Source organism: Atractosteus spatula, chromosome 4 (genome assembly GCF_055471065.1).
Source record: "Atractosteus spatula isolate fAtrSpa1 chromosome 4, fAtrSpa1.hap1, whole genome shotgun sequence".
In the NCBI taxonomy this organism is placed as follows: Eukaryota; Metazoa; Chordata; class Actinopteri; order Semionotiformes; family Lepisosteidae; genus Atractosteus; species Atractosteus spatula.
This window is the reverse complement of record NC_142709.1, coordinates 31,054,407-31,076,153: the sequence shown is the minus strand read 5'-3', so window position 1 is coordinate 31,076,153 and position 21,747 is coordinate 31,054,407. Positions and strand designations below refer to the sequence as shown.

Below are 21,747 nucleotides of genomic sequence, written 5' to 3'. Positions count from 1 at the left end.
AACAACCACAAGACGTACTAAAATATATTTGAGTCAAATGTAGCACAAAGCTCTTTGTACTTTTTATATTTATTTATTTTGTATTGCATGTTTTAGGGCTCAATGTAATGAAAATGACCACCAAGATCAAATGTTTTGTTGAAGATCAAATGTCTGGTTGAAGAGAAAGATTTTCATTCCAGCCTAAGCTGTCATGCACAAAAAAAGTCCAAACGAGGACCATCAATTCAATCTTATGAGAATCAAGGTCTGTGGTGAATTACATTAACCTGCATGCACAAGTCCAAACAGAGTATATTTATTAAACACAGCCCATTGCCCGGGTTCACTTCTTTTACCTGAAGGTAAGGAGCTGATGAGAGAGACAAAATTCTACATCTGAATAAGCAGCCCTGAAAAACACGCACAATACACTACAAAATAATACAGATACCAAGCAAAAAATTGAGAAGGCTCAGCCACATTCACAACTGGCAGTGCAGGTTTGTACATCATCCAGGGTCTGCTTCAGATAGACATACAAGAGACTAAGCTTTATTCCACAAGCATAAATTACTGTGGACATTTTAATTTTAAGACAATAGCAGATACAGAAGAGCAAGACAGTATTTCCATAACATTTGAAAGTTCCTCAACTAATTTTTCAAGTTCTTCAAAAAGGGAACAAAAAGTTGTTTTGTTTTTCCATTGGTGTGACAAAGAGAATTATTTTTGCTGGTTAGAATTTCAGTGTGGAATATCATTAATGGCTCCCTTCTCTCCGAATTTAATAAAATGTAATCCAGAAAGGGATTTGCTGATTCAGATAATTCAATAATACTTCAATTGTGAAATCATACTATTCCCTGCAGGAAAACACTCCACCTATTTTTTTTTCTTTCAGTAAAAAAGAATACAGTCATGCAAAGATCTGCTTGAGGGAGTTATGATAATTAAGAGTTAAGATAATGAGTGACGAACAAGAACAGAAATACAAATATTACATCACGCTGTAATAATGTCATTTTATTGGTGAAAATACAGTATAATGTTGTTAAACAGTGCAGCTGCTATACTTGCAAAAGCATGAAAGTGATTTATTAGTGTGCATAATTCTAGGAGTTTGAATATTACAATATCTGAAATGCCAGAACTAGTATTCTGAATTGAATAATGAATACTGGGTAAGTATTGTCTCAAACATTGCATCAGCTTTCAGGACTACTTGTATTAAACATAACATATTTGAATTCCTCAAATGAGCAATACACTACATACTGTATATATTTGTGTACATAGCTGTATACTGTCTGTAGACATAAATATGGTTTTTATACAGTATACAGTATATACAGGCACAGTACATACCACATATACAGTATACAGTATTGTATACAGTACAGTATATACAGAACATATACAGTAGTATATACCTCATGCAGCTGGGCGATAATACTTCATTACTCCATTCATTACATGCTTCATTACTGGGCAATAATACTTCATGCTCCATTAAAATAATTATTTACCAGAGCAAAAATCATCTGCATATCTGTTGTACGTTGAATGGCAGCTCCTCTCATCACATTCACAGGTATCACCATGAATATCTCCCCAGTCACCGGTGGGGTCCACATCATAGCATGTGCATTCACCACAGACACAGGTTCCTGTGAAGGAGGGAAAGTGACTGGAATGAACATCTAAAATAGTTTGTATTAGTAATGAAGACAGTAATGGCTTTCCTGCACTTTGATCCAACTGCATGATTGTGCTATAGACTCCACTCTGGGGGAGAAATAATTGACATTTAATATTTTTTAAATATAAGTCACAATGATATACAATACTTGCAACACTGTTCTGAGATATTAAAGATGCTTTTTTGCTTGGAAGGGGCGGAGACAGACAAAGGGGAATTTGAAGACAAATGGCAAATACAGACCTTGATTGGGAGAAAGTAAATAAAATAAAATTTGGTTTTGAAGATTTCCAGAATAATCTTTAATTACTGTCTTTTCTCGCATGTTGACGAACTGTACTATCAGCCTGTAAATATACTGCAAGTAATATGTTTTCATACTTTTACACTCTTACCTTTAGTATCTTGTCTTGTAGGCCAGAAACTGAGTTTCAAGTAATCATTTGTTTGATTTTCATTTGTGTGTTTAGATTCTGCTATATGAAAGTGCTTTATAAAAAGCATGGTTTGTAGATAAAAAAAGTCATTAAACCGCCAAATCTCAAGTAATACTCAGACTTTTGATCCCAGGTGAGCTGTCCTCTTTTTTCTCTTTTTTAGTGTAGGGTTTGAGGGATTGATCTTAAAACAGTAGGATATTGCAGTAATGTTTTAAAAAGAAAGGTAACTTTCCCTGGGATTTCAAATCCAGTGCCATGACATTGGTAAGGTTATCAGCCACCAATAAAACCTCCCTTTGTTCTATCAAGGTCTGCCATCTGTGTACTGAAGAAACCCAAGCAGCTCCAGTTGCTGTAAACGATTGAGACGGCCCTTCTGCAGATTCAGGGGCACGCTGCCATCCACAGATGATCGTTCTTAGGTTGCAAAAGGCACAGACTGTTCAATTCGCAGTCTCTCTGCCAATTCCTACTTGTCTTCTTTATTAAAACCGGAATCCTGGCTGAATACCACGAGTGGCAATCCCTTTTCCCTCTTATCTCCTTCAGAAGGGATAGCACATAGGGAGCAGATCCAACTGGCATCCCATTCTGGATGCTGTGGCATTCTGCATGCAGTACATGTTGATTTTCTCTTCAACTAGTGCTCATCAAATGTGTGCTCTATCCTTACTGTACTGTACTGGTAAAAAAAAAAAGACTGTGAAGGAGGAGAACACCTTGTAGTTAGTGCAGAGTCCTTGCAACTCTCCTAAACAAGAAAGCCTCCAATTTTTTGACACTGTCATCTTGATTTAATTTGATGATCAGTCTGAAGATTTATTCCACAACTGGACTGTTAAAATCTTGTTACAAAAGGATCAGCTTATTTTCCCAGTTTTGGAAGTTAAAATCAATAAGCAGATACAGTATATGTTTTCCCTATTTTTGTTGCTTAAAAATCATTTAAAAATCGTTTTCATTTGAAATATTACCTTAAGAATATATATTTTACATGGCACTAACATTTGCTAAATACTGCATGTAGTCTACATTTATTAACTGTCACAAACACTGGAGGTGGGGATGGTTAGAATATGCAGCTATCCATTTCACACTGACAACAAAACATGCATACTGTACTCCAATAAACATACTCAGCACTTCTTTTTTGTCTGTATTATTACATATTATCATGCACCTCTTTAAATGAGAGATTTTAACTTCAATGGCCCTGAATTGAAAAGAAAATAGGACAGCTTCTTATTCTCCATGATCTTAATGAACTCTTCACAGCCAGTTATGTCTTACATTCCGTGGTCCAAGTTTAAATTGTGTGCCATTTTATATTAGTGCACTACCAATCCATGCAGTCATTTTGCCTATAATTAACATTTCTGAAAGTTCCCAGGGCAATTCCACACTGACATTATAGCGTGCTTTCCTAGACATGATGAATTTCAGGGAGGATATACCAGACGAGTATTTATTTTATTCCCCTAATGCAAGGTAATAGTTTTGGGCTGAAGCCAAATGTATAACATTCTCATTTGTAACTGTCAGTTAGGGTAACCTGAACTCATAAGAGACTGAAATGAGGTTTTCGCTCCGTTTTCGATGTGTGTAGGGCATTGCTCAGGAAACCCCCTGGCTAAAAGTATTTCCTGAAAAGCAGGCGTTCAAGGTCTTTTTTGTTCCAACTGACATGAAAGGATGGGACAAAAAGGCTAACTTGTGAAGCAGCAAAGTAAAATTGAATTACACATATCAATACAATCACAACGAAAGATAATACGCTTTGCAGTTTTTTTTTTCTTGTGACACACCACATCTGCATTTAAAGTGGTTTTTAAGACAGACCTCGGTTGCTACAGATCTTGCCATCTGGAGATGTGCATCTCCTTTTGCTCTCCCATGGGCTGATGTCACACTGGAATTCACATTTATCTCCATGCCAACCAGCCGCGCAGTAACAGTTTCCACAGTAACACTTTCCATGGCCTGAAACCAGAGAGTAAAGATGCCTTAACCATTTTAACAGACTCTTACCTGACCTTTCAACACAGTTAATCCTTCACCATTATTACTCCTGCTGGACTCCTGAGCGATGTTTTCAACCCAGATCAACAGAAATGGACCCGCTGCTGCAAGTTGTCTTTGAATCCATAAGAAACAAGGGCAAATAATAAACGAGCAAGACCAAACTTTATTGTGCCACAGTTTAGAGACCATGTAGGACAGTCACAAATTGCTGTTGTGTTTCCATCTTGAACACCTGTGTCTAGTTAATTTTTTATTATTTTTTAATTAAACAGTGCCCTTTCAATGCAAATGTGTGGTTAGGCCTGTCAGTTGTTGCTTTGTTTGTTCAGTGAACATTAATTGGCAGCAAGAGTACATCAGTTGTATGATAAATGAAAATGTTCCACAAAAAGGAGATTTTCCTTAATGTATCTTTTGTCTCTATTTATTGGTAATCTATGCCAATCATGGGAAGTTTCTATCTTCTATTATTAGTATTTGTTTAGAGATCGAACACCACGTGTGCTACGCACTGAAGCCAGGTCTAAAACAGTGTATGGAATACCAACAGGACTTTCACTGTAACATATTCAGAGGCAGCTCTTAAGCTAAACACATTACACCTACAGTACATTCTGTGAAAGCGCCACATGAAATTTCATTAAAGGTGCAACATACTGTACAGTACCCAGGATTCATTAAGTTCCAAAAAAGAAAATAAGAAATAAGCAATATAAAGACATATAATGACTCTTTGATTACTCTGAATTGGTCTTAATTTAAAGAAAAAACAATATGAAAATGAAAGTTTTATCTGAAGCAACAGCATTGGTACTGTAGATACGGTGCATGAAAAGGAATAAGAAGGACTTTTGTTATGATACATTCAAAAATGATTCTATCCAACATCTATTCTATCCTTTAATGTTAACAACTGTTAAAATAGAGTGTTAGAGCATTTGGGCCCAGACTACCAGACTCAGAGACAGATTTTACCTCCACACTATGAAACTATTAAACTCCCAGCCTCTTTCACCCATGATCTGAACCCTTACAGTGCTTTCTCTCTTTATCAAAACTCAAACACACTTTGAAATCTACCTCTACCTCACATGTCAAAAAGTTCACTCCCCATAATTTTCTATCCTTTATTTCATTCTGTTGACATATGATTTTGCACAACTGTTGTTGTTTTGTACATTACCTGTTACCTTTTGTTTTTTTGCACATTATCTGTTGTTGTTTTGCAAATTGCCTGTTGCTGTTTTGCACATTGCCTGTTGTCTCTGTCTTTCTTTTCTTATACAATTGTATTGTTGTTTTTTTGTACTACTTACCATCTGAGAGCTAGCTAAATAGCATTTCGTTATACCTGTGTGTGAGTATAATGATAATAAACTTGAGCTTGAACTTATTTTGTAATCTTCTGGAATTCTGTCAAGATATTTAGGTCTCTGAGTTAAAATCAGTTCCTAAAGAAACATGTTCAGAGCTGTGTCTCCAATTCATGCTGTTTCCCTCTTAACAGAAATTAACAAATATCAAACCCTGGTCCTGCAGACATAAAAGCTATGGTTAGTGGCTGTGTGTTAGTTTTGTGCTGCAAATGATAAATGAATAAATGTGACCATTTCTTTTTGGACATAATAAGAAAAGAAACCAACTTGTTAACTGAAAAAGGAGGCTATTTTTAATATCTGTTTCACAGCCCCAGATATAATATGGATAAAACCTGATTTTCTGGTAAACCCAATGTCTACCAAACTGCCAAATATTTTTATTATATCCACCAGATGTGGAAAAAGCCAGCTGTGTGTTTTTCAGTCCTGAAAGTTACCTTGTATTTTTCACTGTTACATACCCTACAAACACACACACTGGAGTACATTACATAGGGTTTGTAACAGTGACGTACATAGCACACTCCAGTAACCTGCCCTCCTCTGAGACACTTGTGCTTTAACACATCATAGGCACTGCACTGCCCACAGGTGCCCAGGAAGCCATAGGCCTAGAGCCTTCAGAGTCCTGGTCAACTAATATCACCCTGCCCCTGGCACATCACCTGATTGTGCTTGCACAAGGGGAATCCCAGTCAGAGCTGGCCTGTGACATGACCTCCATCTCAGAACTCAAATGTACTCAGGCAAGTACTGTGCCTTTACTGGAGGAGCCCCTCAGAATGCCCCATTTCTATCTGATGTTTGCTCTGCTTGTTGTAACTACTGCACTACATTCTCCTTGTTACTGTATATTGTACTTTCAGCATGATGTTTTACCTATAGTATTGTTTACTATTTTTTTCCAAAGAGGGCTTAATTATTTGGAGAAACATTCATTTCTTTCTTCTTTTCCTTTTTACATGATATGTATCTAGTCTACTGGTTTTGCAAATGTACTTTTTTTAAACCCCTTTAAACCTCTAGTTTGGAAATCCTTCTTTCAATATCCTACAATCCTAATTTTAAACCAAGTTTAATTAATTTAATTATAACTGAAAACAGATTCACAAAACTATATATATACATCCAAACAATTTGGATTGTTAATTTTAATTTGAATAGGAAGAGATTAAATTAAACCGTGAAATGCTGACAAATCCTCATAATATTTTTACTTAATTGGAAAGGAAAAAGCTTGCTACCCAATTGTCTCTATCTAAAAACTAAAGGGCAAAATTGAAATTTAAATAGGGGCACAATTAAAAAACTCTGAATGTCTGCTGTATATATTTAGTAAATTCTACTGTATTGAAATAGCTCATACATTAAAAATATAGACTTCAGTTCGGTTAGAGAATCTTTCTTCAGGATACAACTGTATGAAATCAAAGCATAGCCTCTATTTCAGTTAAACTAATCCCATTTCCACATGAAGGGGATATTCTGTCAGTTTTCAAGGACAGGATTTTTTTTTGGGGGGAGGGGTTGTGGGGGAGGAGGGACGTGGGTGTATTTACAAAAGTATTTTAAAAAAAACAGTTCTTTTTTTCAAAAGTGCAATCCCTATTTTTTTAAATATTTTTTTAAGCGGGTAAAGGGCATACCTCCACACACCTCTCCGGTTTCCTCATCCAGGCACTCTCTGTCATCGCACTCACAGAATTTACCATAAATCAGACCCTTGCCATCCGGGTTGTTACACATGCAGCTGCCGCAGTGACAGGAGCCTGTGGAGCAGAGACATCAACTTCTATGTAGACCAATTTAATTTAATCATTTCGCGCCTAGGTTCAGGGGAGCCAGCACTCTTCCCCAGATCCCCTGCTGTCGCCATTGCTTGTGGCTGCTCAGCCAAGACACTAATTTCACAACCCTGGCTCTTCGGTACAGTACAGTACAGTATGTGTGCTCTGAGATATTTCACATCTGCAAAACAGATGTGTCCTACTATTTTCTCGCTACTTTGTGGGCAGCACATCCAACAACTCAACAATATGACCTGCACAAAAGGCTAGGGCATTAAATCACAGCAAATTTCAAGGTCATCTGTACGTGGAATTTGAAACAGATAATATCCTGGGTAGCACCATGTTTTTGTGTTACATCTTTTTCTTTCAAAGAAGCAGGACAACTATGATAAGGAAGCTTTGTAAAATTGTACCATGGGATTACTGCTCTATTGAACATATGGTACTACTGAGATAAAAGAATACAGTAAAATGTCTTCTTACAGTAAAAAGGCAGAGTATAATTTCATGATAAAAATACATTGCTCTGAGTTAAATCACAAGCCTATACTGTAGGCGATCCTTGAATAATCACAATCCAAGTATATTTTCTAATTTCTTAAATCTGGTTAGAGATATGGTTAAATGCACCTTCTACACAGCCACATCTGTTAAGAACTGGAAATGTAGTTCAGGTGTTGGTTCTTGCAATGTAGACTTTTGAAATGTGTGTTTTTTTCCTAAGTGATCTTTGCCTAACACAATAAATATTATTTGCACATTATATCTTTCTCATACAGGTGTCTACAATGATTTTCAGAAATGAACTCTACAGTCCTCTGGAACGTAGTTTTGCAATATTGTGTCTGGTTTATTATTAATATTACAAATACTATTAATATTTTACAATATTATTAATATTACAAAACCAGCAAGGAATATTACTAAATAATGTTAATTGTAAGTTAATTACAATAAGTGTGTTAATTGAACTGCTAATAAAAGTTTCATTAAATAGTCATATAATGAAAAGGTTTGTTGATGCATACATACTGTACAGGGACAGTATACTGTATGGCACCATACACTGCATTGCCCTAAATGGGAATGCTGTCTAAATTGCCCAAAAAGCAAAAGTTTTAAAGAAAGTGGTTAAACTTTTCAAACCATAGCATTTGGCATTGAACGCACTGGCATTTTAACTGATACAGCTAAAATTTATTGGGTATTCCTGACTCTTAACCTATTTAACCCTGAAACCATGCTCACTGAGTGCACCATTCAACACGAAATTTCCAGTAACAGAATACTAAATAAATAAAAAATAAAATTGTACCACTGTTGATACATTTTGTTTGGTTTGGCAAGGTTGCTATGTCTTTTCAAACTAACATTTTGATGCCCTAAGTTATATTTTCTGCTTATATGAGTGGAAGGTTGCATTAATTCTTTGAAGAAAATCTGAACCCTAAACCTTTCCTACCCAAACCCATAGCTAGGGTTAGGGTTAGAATTATTAGAAAACATACAGGATGTTTGCTGGCATGGCTGTGTTTTAGGACAGAAATGAAATTTAGGAAAAGTGATATATCAATGTTATCCTCACATTTTTTTCTTGCATATACTGTATGGCTCTATACACTGCATTGTCCTAAATGGGAATGTTGTGTAAATTGCCCGCAAATTGCTTTTAGTTTGAAAGAAAGTTGTTAAGTTACAAATAGGAGAAGACCATTTTACCCATCTACTGGGGTAAGATGTACCACTGTACCATTAACTTACTGATCCAAGGATGTCATCCAGATGTTTCTTGAAAGAAATCAAGAAACTATGAATTGGCTTTATCACTCTGTTCTCCTCCTCTCTAATAGCGGGTGTGTGGTGAGCATACTGGCGCACTATGGCTGCCGTCTCATCATCCAGGTGGGGCTGAACATTGGTGGTGGTGGAGGGGAGTCCCCATTACCTGTAAAGCACTTTGAGTGGAGTGTCCAGAAAAGCACTATATACTGTAAGTTTAAGGAATTATTATTATTATTAAGTCAGGGTATCGACTTAAACAACTTTCTTTTCCCACAAAATGCATTTTGTAAAGTGGAGAATTATCGAATGAATCCTGGGAAACTTCCCCTACCTGCATTAGAGCAAACCACTCCTTGAGGATTCTTACATAACTCTTTACTTTTCCTTTTTGAAATGTTACAGTCTTCTTGGTACTGGCAGGCCTCCCCAAACCAGTTGTCATCACACACACACTTTCCACAGTCACAGGTGCCATGACCTGAAAGACAAAGCCAACACCAATATAAGCTATTGCATTTAAACTGTAAATGGGCACTTCAGTAAAACCTCCTGACTTCCAGTCTGAAATTGAAGTTCAGTTAGGACTCTCTGTGGTTTAATAACAAATAAACACACAGCTGATTTGCTTCCATGCTGTATTAGGTAATGATAACACACACCATGATGCATTTTGTATGTGAAACACAAACAAAAGGTTTTGCAAAATCTTTTGGAAAACATAATATCATTCTTTTCTCATCAAAAGAAAAGAATGTCAAAGAACGCACGGATATTTTTGGATGAATACTTAAGTCTAAAAATCCATAAAATAACTTTGCATTTAATATTCTACAAGATATCCAGAATAATATTAAGATGAAATAATTACCCTTACATTAATAGAACAAAATTAATCAAACATTCAAGGGCCTCAGAAGAGGGCAAAAACTGCTGCTAAATTCCTATGCTACACACTTCCAAAATATAAGCACTAAAATCATTGGTTTTATTTATTTCTTAATCATATTGAGTCTGCAGCTCACAAACTGCAAACTGTCAAACAAAAAGACATTTGACAGTTTGCAGCAGAAAACATTAACCCGTTAAAATGCATTTCTCTGGTCTGTTATCTAAAAAAGGCTTCAAAAGTTTAAAAGGTTTTATGCAAGGAATTAATTTTTGAGCAGTAATAAATCATAAATAACAAGCTAGTTTAATTTCTGAGTGGTTATACAGTATTTAGGAAGGTTCTAATTTGTCTTCTGACCACAGATATTGTCAGACCTACGAATACATTTCGATTAAAATTTAAGATCAATTACATCCATATTGTGTACAAAAAATAGAGAAGAATGTTAACACAGTCAAATTATCATAGAGTATCAAAACAGTTTTCTATGAAGTCCTGTAAAGTCCAAGAATATAGAATTCCATGGTAGCCTTAAATGAACTCCACTGCAGGATAGGCTATAGTATAACAAGGGAAATATAGCAGAAAATCCCTAGTCCTTCAGATTCAACTGAGATACTGTCAGTGTGTTGGAAAAAAGGTTGCATTTACCTGGGTTTAATCTGACATTCACAGAAAATACCCCACTTTCCTTGCACATCCTCCACATTCAGAAAGATTACCTTTAGGCCTAAATCTGTGATGGACTAAAATATATTACTTCTCCAAATCACAGGAATTTATACTAGTAGAAGTATCCACAGTATTTGTTTTTTAAATAACTGTAGGTTTTAACACATTGGGACAATTCAGATTAAGAACATACCTACAGTACTTTTACACTATTATTTTTAAACAATTTAAATTCTCATAGTTTACATACCTTCATTTCCTGTGACCTTATCTTTGTCACACCAGGTTCATTGTATCATCCAAGAATAACTCAATATGCAGAGCAGAACCTGTTTCTTTGGGATTGGTAATATGGAGTCTAATAAGCTTAAATGCTTTTAATGCCATACAACACTTGACTGAGAGCCTAGTCCAACTCAATCAGGAAGGCTGAAGCAATCTTGCAGGAGCCTCCAATTAGCCAACGATAAAAAGGTTATTTAACATGACAGTGATGAAGAAGGACAAAGTGAAATTATTCTTTTCTACTAAGGAACAGAAAAAAAACAGTGCATCTTGCTGGTACATACTGCAATGTGCTGGTTTTGTAAGAGAAGTTAGTAGATTGTTCAGGTGCTGATTGTCAGTGAAAAAGAGGCCAACTCTCAACATTTTACTTCATGTACAGTAAGCAGAGTAGAGAATGAACAGCAAATATACTGTAGATCAAACACCTGTGATGAATTACAGGCAGGAAAAACATGTCCTTTTGAGTTGAACGAAGCTAGAGCTGCACTTGCATTTCAAACCTAAATGTGTTAATTGAAGTGCTAATAAAAGTTTGCACACACAGTATAGGGTGAATTGAGCTTAAAGTTGCAATTATTCACGTGGCAAAGGCATGCTATGTTAATGCAGGCTATCCATACTGTACATGGCTTTGATTATATGTAATTCCTCATCAATATTTATGACAGATGACTCACATGCAGAGATGTACTTAAAATTTAAATTGGGATGTGAAATGGAACGCCATTGGAAATGTATCTAAAAATGAAGACAGCTATGACCAAGGATGCAGACCGAGTAATAACATCCATAATGCTTATTTCTGGTAATACACTGGCACTATTATGCCGGGGGGCATTCTTTTCCAGTCACAAAGTTACAAAGTTAAAAAAAATGACCCAGTAACATCCAATAAACATGTCTGTAAGTCAGTCTTTTAAAAAAAATATTAATCTGTCCAAGAACAGCACACTTATTAAAATTGTGCCCTCTGGAGGACAACGGACATCTGCTTGTTTTTTTTTAAATGGCCATACAGAGAGTTCCGGAATATTCCAGCAGGACTTGTCTTGTAATAAGAGAGGGCCTGAGGGTGATAAATGGAACTGGTGACAAGTGCTTTTGGGCACTACTGAACTAGCTTCTACAGCCCTAAGGCGACAGTCTTGCTGTTAAGTGGAAAGTATTAGTTTCTTGATTATATTTTCTCCCTTAGTATTTGCATTCTGTGAGGGCCAGGCTGCCCTTTTTCTAAACTTCAATGTATTTTATTTTAACTGGAGCTGATATAAAAGGTTGAACTTGTAGGAACAATTCACCAGGCAGACAAATGGAGAATAAAAAAGAAAGCTTATATAATAACATCTATATTATTTTTTTCTCCTGAAGGATTTAGATATCTTTGGAAAACTGACATGATATTATTGACGCCCCAACTGCAATTACTTGGTTGTTAAGACACTGACTGCAAGAGAAAAGATTACATTTCTGAAAAATGAGTGCAGGGTGATTGTGCCTTTCTGAAACAAACTACATTTACAATTACATGCTTTTAACCATTCAAAAGGGGGAAAAATAGAATTTGCAGGAGATATTTATTTTGCGTATCTTCTGCACTGGAATAATGTTTATCTCTGCATTTTAAAAACATCTAAATTGTAAATTCTGGATTAAGCAATAGGTTTATGTAATTTTTTACAAATCCCTTTTAATTTTGTGGTGCTCTTGCATATACATCTAACATGATTGCATGTGATGGAAGTACCACGTCTTTCATTGAACTGAGTAAATCCAGTTCTGACAGGATGGAGGATTAAACAAATAGAGCTACTCTACTCAAGGTCCTGTTCTGAGGTCACGTTCCATCAGTTTTAATTAGTGTAGACTGGAAATGTGGAAATTATTCATTTCTTTGCTCTTACAACAATCCATCTTTCAAAAGCTTCATCCCATTCAAATTCCCTGGGGAGCTGGAGTGGCAAGCAGTGAGTCCAAGGCGGGATACACCCTGGACAGGATACCAGTCCAGAACTTGTGAGTCTCTACATGGATTGGCACCTCAATACCTACTGTAGCTGACTCATTATCTCTCTACTCACCACCTCGCAATCTTTGTCTGACTGGTTGTCTTATTTACCCAAGCTTGTTTATACTTAATGGGTGAGAGAGCCTTCCCTTCCAAAACTGTGGAATTTTATTCCCAAGGACATCAGCGAGTCACCTACCCTGAGTGCATTTAAATCTTAAATCTTTTCAGAAAGGCTTTTATTAAATGAGTGTCTAATGATCTAATAACCATTTACAGTATAGTGCATTGTCTAATAACCACCTATCTTCTGCTGCACCTCTAACCACTCATGTTCCTTACATGCTTGTTTTGTAGTTTGCTATCTGTTAGGAAGCGTTTTTCAGGACCCTGTGCAGACAGTAGAATCTGGAAGGGAGTGAAACAGACAAGGGGAGGAGACGACGAGGAACTGGGGCGAAGTCCAATAGTCCAAAAACCAGGAAATCCAGAAGAGACGACAACACGCCAAAAGTTAAAAACCGGAGCGGGATGCGGTGAAGGGCCGGGGAGATAAAAAGGGGTAACGGGGCCAGGCGCTCTAAGTCGACTGGGTCAGGACGCCGATAGGAGGCCTATGCCCTCAAGCCACGGGCGTAGGGAGACTTGGTGGTAGGCGGGCCTCCGGACATCCGTCTTCCACTGCAGAGCCCGGAATAGAGTGAGCATCTGGCTTTTACGATGGGCTGGATAGGAGGTGCACAAAATCAACTAAAATGTGAAAGAGCCGGGGCGCCCTTAAGGGGGAGGTATTAGCTGCACCAGGTGGATGCTGCACATTGGTGGTGGTGGAGGGGGGTCCCCATTACCTGTAAAGCGCTTTGAGTGAAGTGTCCATAAAAGCACTATATACTGTAAGTGTAAGCAATTATTATTATTATTATTATTGATTATTACAATCGTGACAGTATCCTTATAACTGTTTTATTTTACAACTACTATAAAGAACTTTGAGACACCACTTTTAAAGGCACAGCGTAAAATAAAGCCTATGATTATTATTATCATCACAGGACACAAATACAGTATATACACTCCACCAGGGCCAATTCTCCCAGAAGCCAATAGACTTACCAGTATGTCTTTGGTCAGTGAGATGAAACCAGAGAACACCCATGCAAACAGGGGGAGAACTCCACACAGAAAACACTCCACGTCTGGAATTGAACTCAGGGCCCCAGCACAGCAAGGCAGCAATCCTATCATGTTGCCCTAAGTTTACAGTAGTCTTGTTTAATTGTCATGTTAATGCATACAAAGGTAAGCTCTCCATCTGTGATATTCTCTTGGATCTTGAGTGGCACTAGTGGTCCAGATGCTAGAAGGTGGCACTTTGAAAATGTAACACCAGGTAAACTTTTCCTGAGATGTACTACTTTACTACTGTAAAGAGCACTGTACAGTATATGTGAGAAGCTTTGTTAAGAGGATAGAAACAAATTGAAAAAAAAACCTTGCTAAGACATATTAAATTAAAATAAAACACCATACAGAGAAGACAAACAAACAAACAAAAATATTTGCTTCTCGAATTTTAGGCTCTGTATTAATCCCAGCAAATCCCATTAGAATCACTTAGTTGGACTCATGCTCTGTCATATACAGTACAGTATATGCTTGATTTTAAAAAAAGAGGACATTTAGCGGTGGATTTTAGCTCTAAAAATACACCTTCCTATCAAAGTGTTAGAGAATGTTATGTTCCATAGGAGTGGTGTGTGCTGTGCAATGCGTTGGAAGTGATCCAGTACATGGCAGCCTCATAGGAGTGATTGACAGATGAACAACAGGACTTCAGGCTGCACTAGCCCATAGGGATGGACTGAAGCACTGTCAGTGTTCTCTAACATTCTGGAAGGCCAGTACACATTCAAAAATCCAGAACACAAATGCGCATCATCACAGTGGAATATTCACTGGTTGATTTTTGGTTAATGCTTGCTTTGGGTTTTGTGGTAACAAAAAGGATGCAATTACTGTAAGTGTTTGTTGAGGTTTTAAATACACAATTAAGTATCAGCACTGGGTAATGTATTCCTGTGTGTTTAATACTGAATCTGCTGTAGCAAGCATGAGGATTCCTCATTAATGTTTGTTTTGGAATGTTTTAAAAATATTTTTTTAAATGGATAAGGACTTAAAAGGACATGCCTATTCAAAATATATGCAGTCTTCTGGCCTTTTACTTTGGTAATAGAGCACTGACCTTAAGTCGGTTTTTCCTTGATACAGTATTTCAAACTGGATTGCCTTTCCCCAACATTTTAGTTTCGAACACCTTTGGTGTTTCAAGAAACATAATTGAAATGAGTTGCTATGACCTTTCCTTTAGTAAATAAAGGTTACTTTTTATTTATTTATAAGTATTCATTTTTCAGGAGATACTGTATTTTTTCCAAAATTCTTGCTATCCATGTGTTTTTAAAATATTTTCATATCTTTCTCAAGGGAGCATGTGTCTGGCTCCAAACATTAACCGTACAACACATACAGTACCACTTACAGGTTACAGGAGTAACATTCTTTTGATGTAACTGCATTGTCTCAGTTACAACATCATACAACACCTTTTTTTTTTCTCGATTTAGTCTCTAAACAAAAGTCATAAGATGCACTGCATGCAGATGTTAGCAAATTAAAATAAATTTAGGTCCTTGCATTTTGTCAACTCTTAACACAACCTCCTCAGTCATTCTCCACTCTCATTCATCACATTAATTCCATGCCCAAATCAAAAGGCCAACCATCACTCTCTAATGATACCTTGCTCTACTTTTGTGTTTATTACAGGAATGCGTTAGAAGCATGTCACCTTAGGATTTGAAGCTCTATACTCCAGAATTTACAGATTTTCAATCTGGCACCACAAAAAATAATGCTAATAGAGACTCTCAATTCTGTCTAACTGCTATCTTTTTATGTTACTGGAAGAACACCTTCAACAACATTTATTTCATAGAAGGTAGAGTATAATAATCTATTTGTGTCCTTCTTATTGTAGGAGTGATTATTGTTCTATTCTTTTTGACAGAGCATAGTTGTTAATGTGTTATTTATTCACTGTATATTCTTGATATTATCATATTTGGAAACACTTTTTTTTTACTTTTTCAACAATATGACTTTTAATTGTCACATACTGTTAATGCATGTAAACTTTTATTGGCTTTTAGCTGGTTGTGTTATACTATCATTTCCTTTGTACAGGTTTCTTGATAGATCAAAACTAAGTTTGTTGTTTAATTATCAGCATGCCTTAAGTATTTTATGTGCTTTCTTCATTCAGTGTATTTTCTGAAATCTTAATTGCATTGTCTTGTAAAGAGGACACAGTGACACTAAACCATTTCTTAATATTTATCCAAAATTTTTGTTTCACTGCCTATAGTGCATGTCAATCATGTCTAAAAATTCATTAGTGACACCACAACAGTTGTAGTTTACAGCATTGTATTTCCTTGCAAAACACTGGCTGTTAATGAACATTTTCCACCAGGTTTATCTAATTACAATTTATTTGAATGTACTAGGACTACAAAGCTTCTAAGGATTATTGATGCCGATGGTAATGTAAATTGATATCATACTTTATCTGTAATAGAACAGATTCAGAAAAGCCACAATCTTGAGGTAATAAGACTTTGATTGTCTCATAAACAAAAAGTGACATTTGTTTATCACAAAGTGGATTAAAGATCTTGTGTTAATTATATTGATGCTGTAAGACATACCATTGCACAGGAAGTAAGAAACAGAATTTGTTTAAATAGATTTAAATTGAAGTAGATGTAAATACATTTGGAGAATTAAAGCTAGCTTCTTTGAGTGGTTAGACAGAGATGGAACATCTCAGTTTGAGTATGCCTCAGGTGTATTTGTAATTGTATTAATTGTACAGTATAACTACTGAGGAGGATCACCATTTAGAGTAAATCAATTCATAGGCCCCCAAGAATCCCAGCAGCATTGCAATTTTAAATAATATGAGTACATACTGTACATCCAATCCCTTGACATGTGAAGGTGATTTTCGAGACTGTCAGAAGCACATTTGTTTAGCAGCTCTCCTCCATTTTCTAACACAACAATGCACATTCCAATGCTGGCCAGGAATCTAAGTAATACAATTTGTTACGTAAGTTTTAACATGATGGCAGCAGTTCATTTCTATAAAGAAAGGAGAAAGAAAGTACTTTTCACTCTTTTATTACATTTTTGCTAAACATACTGTATTTTAATGCACATTTAGTTTTGTTTTAGATTGGAACCATAAAACCTCAAAGAAAATATGTAAGTAAACTTCTGTCAGCCGAAAATTTTTAAAACACTGCTTGAATTTCCATGGTATTTTCAATCAAAGCACTGCTTGTATTGACAATTGACATACAGTACATACTGTTCATTGAATACTGTACTGACAATGCCACAATCCTCTTAAGGGCTCTGCGGCTCTTTCACTATGGTGTTGATTATGTGGACCTGCCTCCTATCCAGCCCCTCTTTATTTAAGCCAGACGCTCTTACTATTCTGCCTAGCGGATCCTTGAGTGACCCGTCGACATAGGCTTTACCATGGCATCCTGACCATCTGGGTCCGGGGCTCGGAGCGCCTAGCCTCGTTAACCCACTGTTATTTCCCGTCCCTGCACCGGATCCCGTTCCGGTTTTTAAACCTTGTCTTTGTTTTGGATGGATCACCCAGCTCTGGACTTTTGGATTTCACCCTGGATTACCTCCTGGACTCCTCTGGGCCCTGGACTTGCCCTGGCCACGCCCCCCCGAGCACCAGTGCACAGTCGTCACGCCCCCGTTTGCCAACCTGCCCAGTTCCTCGTCGTCTCCTCCCCGTGTCCGTTTCCACTTACTTCTGGATTATACCGTTTGCATAGGGTCCTGACCAACGCATCACTACAGACTATAGCAATATACTGTAGCAATATAGCAGTATTGTAGAGTTAGTCATTCACATCGGTACTTTAGAACATGCTGGTGGACTACATCACAGTAAAAGTATGAACATTATCATAATACTGACGCAGCTACCCACCTGAAGTATTATGATAATGTTCACACTTTATCATACTTTCATACTTTTTGGGTGTCACACCCAAAGAAGATTTCACAGCCGAAACGTTGTGTTTTCTTTCTTCTCTTATCAGCACGGAGTAAAACTATTACTTGTTCTTTATCATTATACTGTATATCAAGCCAGGTTTAACTACAGACTCAGTACAATAGGAGGTATTTTGCCACTGATGAAGATTCTTTAGAAACAGTATTTCTACAGACTCATCTGCATCTAGGAGATTTGATGCTCTATGAATCAAGCTACAGTAAAGGCCAATGTTTACTCCTTTTCAAGAAAATGACTACTTGTTAAACATCAACAGCTTAGTTGTTTGGTAAGTTAATTATGTCTAAGAGTGGAGCTTTTGACACTAAAAAAATGGAACATTTAATCTAAGACTGTGAATGTTAGCTCTGCTTTATGTATTTTAACACAGCGATGCTGACTATTAAGACACCCACAGAAGCTACACTAACCCAGAACTGAGTCCTGCACTCAGGTCATAAAATAAAATTCTATTAACCAACTGATGTGGAGTATCCTACTGTATATTTAAGATTGTCTCAGCAGTTTGCACCGTATTTCACTTGCCTTAATTTTCTTTTAAAAATTCACTTTTTTTTTGTTTTTACTACAGTATATATTTACCACAAGTGTGAGAATTTTAACTACTGTATTTTAACAAAACCTGTTCTCTTAGATATTACAAATACTTTACATTCAAAAAGACATACTGGCAGTGGGGTAGGAAAAAAATCTTCCATTTTACCTGAGATACAGTATGATCTATTTTTCCATTTGCAATAATTCTTTAGACCTAAAACAATAAAAACCATGAGGCACTGAGGGGGTAACTGGTTTCAGTCTCACCTGAATATAATTCCATAATATTTTTTTGTTTTTTTTCCTATCCAGAACTGAAGTGTTTTCATCTCACCAAAACTTATACAGATATGCAGATATACAGATATAAAACTTTACCAACTGTTTAGTTAGCAAAGTGCACAGATCACCTTATCAAACTCATCCCAAATGGGAACATAATCCATTTTAAGGTTATTGCAAGCTTTGGTACTTGGGAGGCTTCTGTAATATCTCACTGTACAGTGATGTCATTTCTATAAGCAGAGACCAGCATGTATTCTGATACATATGTATACTTATTTAAAGGTTTTGGTGGTATCCATTCCATCATCTATTTATAGACCAAAAAGTATGAAGGAATAATTCAATGAGAGTTAAAGTCTCATTAATCAACTTACTCAGCCAAGTCCATTAATCTGGTACTGTAGGACTAACAAAACAAAATAAGGTAGAGACAATCAACAGTTTCACAGGCTCCATTTAGTACTAATATTGGAGTACCTTTTTCAGGTAAAAAAGCTTAGCAGTATAGCTAAACAGTTAAATCCTTAAATACAACACATACACACAGTACAATATGAATGTTTGAAAACACCATCTACAGTACATGTGCAGTAAGTCTTGAGGATAGAAGAATATTATTCATTCTTCTTTACTTGTATTGCTAGAATCGCTTACAGCATATCCTGGGATACCTAAACATATATATCAGTCTCCACTTTCAGAATTTAACACAATGATAAACATATTGCCTAAGTATGATGGCAGTCCAATGTATCCTTCTTCTTACTAGAAAGGCTTACAACTGGAAAGGGAGTGTGTGTTGTCTGATACATAATATTAGAATACACATTTGAAACACTGCTTGAAGGTTGAAAAAAGTGCTCATTTATAAGTATCCTCAGCTGACACATGAGACAATACACACAGCTGTCTGGCTTTCATGGTGAAAGCATGAAAATCTAATGTCATGTCAGTGACATCAATGCCTGCCGCATACTATATTTAAAGAAGATTGTTATTTGTTCAGAGATACAAAGATACAAATGAATCAATGGATAATAAAACTCACAGTCTTCTTTGCACATGGTGTTTCCAAACCTTTGAACAATATATTCTCCTTACAAATGTAGTTCTTCATGCCCACTTTTTATGCCAGATCCTAATGAAGCATCCAGTGACAAGGATCTTGATAGATTAATTAGATACTTTTGATTCTGTTGGCAGAAGAGCACAGAGCACCACTGTCCACAAATTATGTGCTTATGTGCTTCTCAGGCTATAATTTACATCACCATAGGGACGGCTGTACCTCCTTTAAACTACATTGATGTAAAAAGCAGCAAATTTAAGCAAGGCCCATGAATCACACAATACAGCTGCAGAAAGTATTAATAGATGAACTGATGAGTTACTCAGCAATGAGTCACTTAGGTTGTTATTTTCTGTTTTTCGGTTAACTTAATGAGGTTTGTTAATACATGTGTTTCTTCACTTTCAGTGTTTGGGTTTTATCACTGTATGAGTCTTGGAAGCATGACCAAGTGATGTTAAGTCACCTAATATTCTGCTATTACTGAAAAGAGCTGAAGAGCTTGTGCCACGTGGCTGTAACAGGAGTAGCTTTACTCCTTGTGCACCACCTGTGAGACAAATGTTAAAATTTCTCTCTGCAATCTCTGTGTAAAGCCAATACAAATACAGTAAATTAATACAAACAAATTAAAACTGGAGATATGGAGAAGTGGCTAAAGCTGTAGGGTTGGTTTAAAAAAAAGCTCAATTAAGTTGCTACCACCTGACTGGCACCCAATTAAATGGCTTTCTCTATGTATCATCATCTTCAGGGATGAGTTCCTGAAGGTTGTGAAGGGAAAGTAATCACGCTTGATTTGACGTTTTTAATGTATTTTATGTATGTGTAGATATGGACTTATTGTACAGAATACTCAGTTACTAAACCCTTCTAAGGCTTCACAGCCAAAACGTTGTGTTTTCTCTCTTCTCTTTTCAGGATGGAATAAACTTATTACTTGTTCCTTTGCAGACTATGCATGCTGACACAGCTACCCACCTGAACCAATATTATTCATAAATATCAACCTAGTGCAAGTTACCTGTAGGGTCTTCTTCATTGCATTCATATTCTTTCTTCTATGACAGCATAACTAATGCTACAAAATGCAGCACCATCTATCAGATTCCAGATAGTACTGCAATTTAAAATTTTCAAACTGATCTAAGCCACAATATTTTGTTAAACAGGTACAGGGAGATGATCAAGGTCAATTATTGAACAATAGAAATACTTAAAAAATGGCAGCAAGGTAATTTAGGTAAATTGCAATTATTAGATACACAGAACCTTGCCACAGTATTCAGACCCTTGCATAGGGTGCATACTTAGTTACTTTAAAGCTTGTGGTCATAACACTTTTAATGACAATCTAATCCACACATAATCCATACAAGCATAAAGCAAAAAGAACAAAGTAAATAGACAATATGAAAGAAAATGAATAACTCACGATCACATTAGTATTTATATCAGTTGCTGGGGCAAATTTTTATGCTGGGTACACAGAATTACCTTAATGAGCCATGCAATTAGCTGAGTGGTCAACTAGTGCAATTACAGTAGGTGATATGAGTCCAGAATAAACGTACAGTGCTTCAGCCAAGAGATTAATTTCAAGACAGGATTGAACCATTAAGATCATGGCGCTTTGAAAACAATTCAGGAATAAAGTTGAATAAAGATACGAATAAGAAGGGCATAAAAGTATGTGATACATTTTGAAAATCCTAAATGTCTATCTATCAAGGTG

The 21,747-nt window shown here is 36.3% G+C and overlaps 1 protein-coding gene across 1 annotated transcript in view; it reads right to left on the bottom strand.

Annotated features, from left to right (window-relative positions):
* Window positions 1-21,747, bottom strand: part of itgbl1 (integrin, beta-like 1) — a 107,032-nt gene that overhangs the window by 63,371 nt on the left and 21,914 nt on the right. Inside the window, exons 3-6 of the mRNA XM_088913360.1 lie at window positions 9,426-9,572; window positions 7,169-7,291; window positions 3,961-4,101; window positions 1,509-1,649 (exon numbers count right to left, since the gene is read on the bottom strand). Of these exons, the coding sequence (XP_088769486.1) occupies window positions 1,509-1,649; window positions 3,961-4,101; window positions 7,169-7,291; window positions 9,426-9,572 (552 nt within the window). The remainder of the gene's footprint in view (window positions 1-1,508; window positions 1,650-3,960; window positions 4,102-7,168; window positions 7,292-9,425; window positions 9,573-21,747) is intronic.